We start from the raw sequence: 3775 nt of genomic DNA on the forward strand, positions 1-3775 counted from the left end.
CTTCTCACGCAGCTACAGCTCACACTATACAACCAAACCGCAGGGTTTAAAAGGTCACAGCTCATCATGTTTGTTCTCACACTGTGCTCCCCGACGCTCTGATGCGATCTACCTGCTCACACTGTACGTCTAAAAACCAGGTGAGACTCAGCTCCTTAATGAGATGGCGCTACTCGGACTCGTCTATCCAGAAGCCAGAACCCTGAACAGAGTCGGTCTAAGTCCCCATCAGACTGTGAGCCGTCCCGCCTCACATTTTCCTTTTCAGTCGGTCCCAGTATTACCCTGTATATAGCTAGTTCTTACTCATAGAAAACATATTTATTGTGCAGGAATAAGCTCTTAGCTCTGTTACACTGGTAGCCAAGTAATCAACATTTCGTTGTCAAGATTCACCCTGTGTTTTTTGTGCAATGACAATAAAGGAAGTCTACATCTACGTATCAGACCCAGAAACCCAAACTACCTAAAGACTGTGAGGCAGAGCGATAGACATGGTGGCTTCCTGCACTAAAACAAATAATGTAACCGTCTCTGGCATTTACTTAATCAATGTTCGTGTTAGCAGGGTAGGGACATACAACAATTAGTGTTAAAATAACTAAATATGTTTAAATAAATGCCAAAAGCGGTTGCATTATTTTTTCCAGAGTGAACTGGAGGTCTGTGAATGACAGCACCTTTATTACTGGATCTAAGTGCTTTAATGATTGCACTGAAGCTCTTCTCCCTTTAGAACCAGTCAGAACACGACTTTGGATCGTTCCCGCAGAGTCTAATGAGCTCTGAATGACCATTCAGGTTTAATCAGCTGAAATAATAAGATTTTTATTTTTCCATTTTAGAAAAGCTCTCTTCACTGCTGAGCATAAAGTCAGTGTCTGTTTCTCTCTCAGTCAGTTTTATATCTGTTTTTTTATCTTCTTTTTTTAGGTTGATCAAAAATATATATGTAGTAATGAAAAAAATATATAAATTTTTCTAACTTTTGTGACAATATGGTCTGATAAAGAGCACATTTATATACATGTTTAAGCCAGAATGATTTGACATTTAAATATGATTCCCTATGACTTGAAGAATAGCTCTGCATTCGCTTAAATCTAGCTCTGTTCAGGAACACTTTCTATTAAATCCCAGATTTTAGCCCCTGCTGTCAACTCTGCTTTCCTTTGGTTAAGGTGCTGGGTTGTGATTCCCGTGGACACAAAGACATTGTAAGTGTAAATATGTGAACATGTCTGTAACGATCCTTCTGCTAAAAATAAACCCCCTGACAGGAGCCACAGTGAGACATTTCTTTTTTTACAGAACAGCTTGATGTGAGAAAATCTGGATCAGGTCTCCCAGGAAAAGCTTCTTCTAACTCCCATCATCGATGCTACAAAGCGTTCTGCACAACTCCTCCTGACAGCGTTAGAACCCTGTGGGTGTTACAATCTTAAACGATGTTGATGGGCGAGTGGATCTTAATGTACATTGTGTCTGTATCGTTAAATATATGTGATATTTGTAGCTTAAAATACAAATGTTTGAGGCCGTTGTTTATCAAACACAAATACGCTCATTTTTAGCTGTTTCTCTATGAAAACCTGAAAAGAAGAAACGTCCATCTGACACTGATTGCATGTAATACCATGTTATTAATGCAGATGCTTGTTTTATTCTGCTCTGCTTTCTTCTTATCTGCTTGTATTTCTTTGCTTTTGGTGCAGTGGAACCTTTTATGCATGGTTCTTGGGAACCTTTATTTGAAGTTTCATTGACTCGGCTCAGATAAAGTCTTCTATTTAAACACTACTAAGATCCTTGTTCATTAACTGGACAACAGGAACTCTGAACGATCCCCACGTCTGCAGGGGAAGAGGCTAAAAACAAGAAATATCTCCAACTTTCTCCTCCACCTGAAATCCTTTAAATGCACCAACGAGGAAGAAAGAACGCTGCTAAACGTAGTTTTCTCCCTGCAGTAATCACACTTGTAGTTTTTGCTGATTCGGACCTGCAGGCCCGTCAGGTTCTTCATCACCTTTATGCAGATCATTAACGTTTTATTTAATCTTTATTCATGCTTTACACACTGCTGATGTATTTAACCATCTGTTTCCACTCATTACTCGGTGTACATGCGCCACAGATACCTCCTTCGTTGTCCTTGCCGTCGGTGCAAAGGGTTTCCATGGCGACGTGGCATCCCGCACCTCTCCATCCAGCCTGGCAAATGCAGTGCCATCCGCTGGCTTCCAGGGTGCACCGTCCGTTGTTGTTGCAGAGACCTGGGCAGCCCTCTGGGCACAGGGGACAGACGGCAAGTTAGGAAATGCATGATCAGAGTGGGGAACAGCTCAGAAACATTTGGTGAAACTCGTTCTGGGACTCAGGACTCAGGCGGTTGATCTTTAGTTGTGCACTGGAGCGCTGAGAGCTGCATCAAAATACTGCATGAAAAGCATGCTGAGCATTAATCAGCAGATTCAGGGTCGTTTAAAAGAGCGTTATGACCAGGAAGAGTCAGCAGCTCCTCATGAAAACAAGAAGAGCTTTGGCTGGAGCTTTGAAAAAAGTTTTTTGTTTTTAATGACTAGCAAAAAGTAATTTAAAAGATTCATAAGAGTTTAAGAAAAAATAACAGAAGATCAAAGATCTGATTCTTCCAATAAATATCAGATCTTTATTTTTTTTTACCAGTTTTTAATTAGAATGAGGTATAAAATGCAGTTCTGAAGGAAATACCCTGCCCAATAAAATCAGTTCCCTTTACACCTTTCCACATTTGGTCATTTTACAACCTGAAATATTTCCTTATTCTATTGCAGTATAAAGTGACCAACATACAGTGATTTATCATTAAATGAACAAAAAGTTGCAAACATTCTCATGAATTGAATTCTGTTTTGTTCTGTATTTATATTCAGCCTCGGTGAGTTATTGTTTGTAGATGAAACATTCAGTGCATTTAGTCTCTCTATTCGCATGAAAGGATCATTCCTTTATACAAAATGCAAAGCAGCTCTAAGCATCAGCTTTAAGCTTTACACTGCACAAAATAAAAAATAAACTAAGTAGGTTTATTTTTCTTAAAATAAGATCATTTTTTCTTGAATTAAGCAGCTAAGCGATACACTTTGCCAATGAAATAAGGCAATTTACATTAAAAATAAGAAAAAAACAACTGCAGTCTCTTATTTAAAGTGCATAATATGTAATTATCTTATTTTATACTTATTTTAAGAGTAAAAATGCTCATTCCTTTGGCAGATTATCTTATTTACCTGCTCAAATTAAGGGTAAATACAATTAATTTAAGACATTTTTACTCATTTTTAGATAATTTTTGCAGTTTACCCACAGATTCTAGTTACTAGATTCTAGACTCTGACTGGGCTATCTGCAGCTGAATGTCCAGCACTGCAAAAACCATCTAGAAATAAGTAAAAGTGTCTTAAATTAAGTGTATTTACCCTTAATTTGAGTTGCTAACTAATATTATTTGCCAATGGAATCAGTATTTTTACTTTTAAAATATAATAATTAGATATTATGCACTTGTAATAAGACAATGCAATTGTTATTTTCTTACTTTAAATGTAAATTGTCTTGTTCCATAAGCAGCTTGTCTCACTTACCTCCTCAATTAAAAAAATATTGCACAATAAAAAGATGACTTATTTAGATTTCAGTATTTTGCAGTGAGTCTCTTTCAGCCTGCAGATGGATTTGTTATAACCTGACTCCGCCAGATGGATTTGCTCCGCATATCCATCTGGAAACCTTC

The 3775-nt window shown here is 37.7% G+C and overlaps 1 protein-coding gene across 10 annotated transcripts in view; it reads right to left on the bottom strand.

The window, feature by feature from the left end:
• Positions 1–3775, bottom strand: part of LOC107088586 (teneurin-3) — a 471923-nt gene that overhangs the window by 118035 nt on the left and 350113 nt on the right. For all 10 annotated transcript variants that reach the window (XM_015380867.1, XM_015380866.1, XM_015380861.1 and 7 more), the window contains one exon: positions 2142–2288. In XM_015380867.1, coding sequence (XP_015236353.1) covers positions 2142–2288 — 147 coding nt within the window. The remainder of the gene's footprint in view (positions 1–2141; positions 2289–3775) is intronic.

Source organism: Cyprinodon variegatus, unplaced genomic scaffold, assembly GCF_000732505.1.
Source record: "Cyprinodon variegatus isolate N-32 unplaced genomic scaffold, C_variegatus-1.0 Scaffold223, whole genome shotgun sequence".
Taxonomy (NCBI): domain Eukaryota; kingdom Metazoa; phylum Chordata; class Actinopteri; order Cyprinodontiformes; family Cyprinodontidae; genus Cyprinodon; species Cyprinodon variegatus.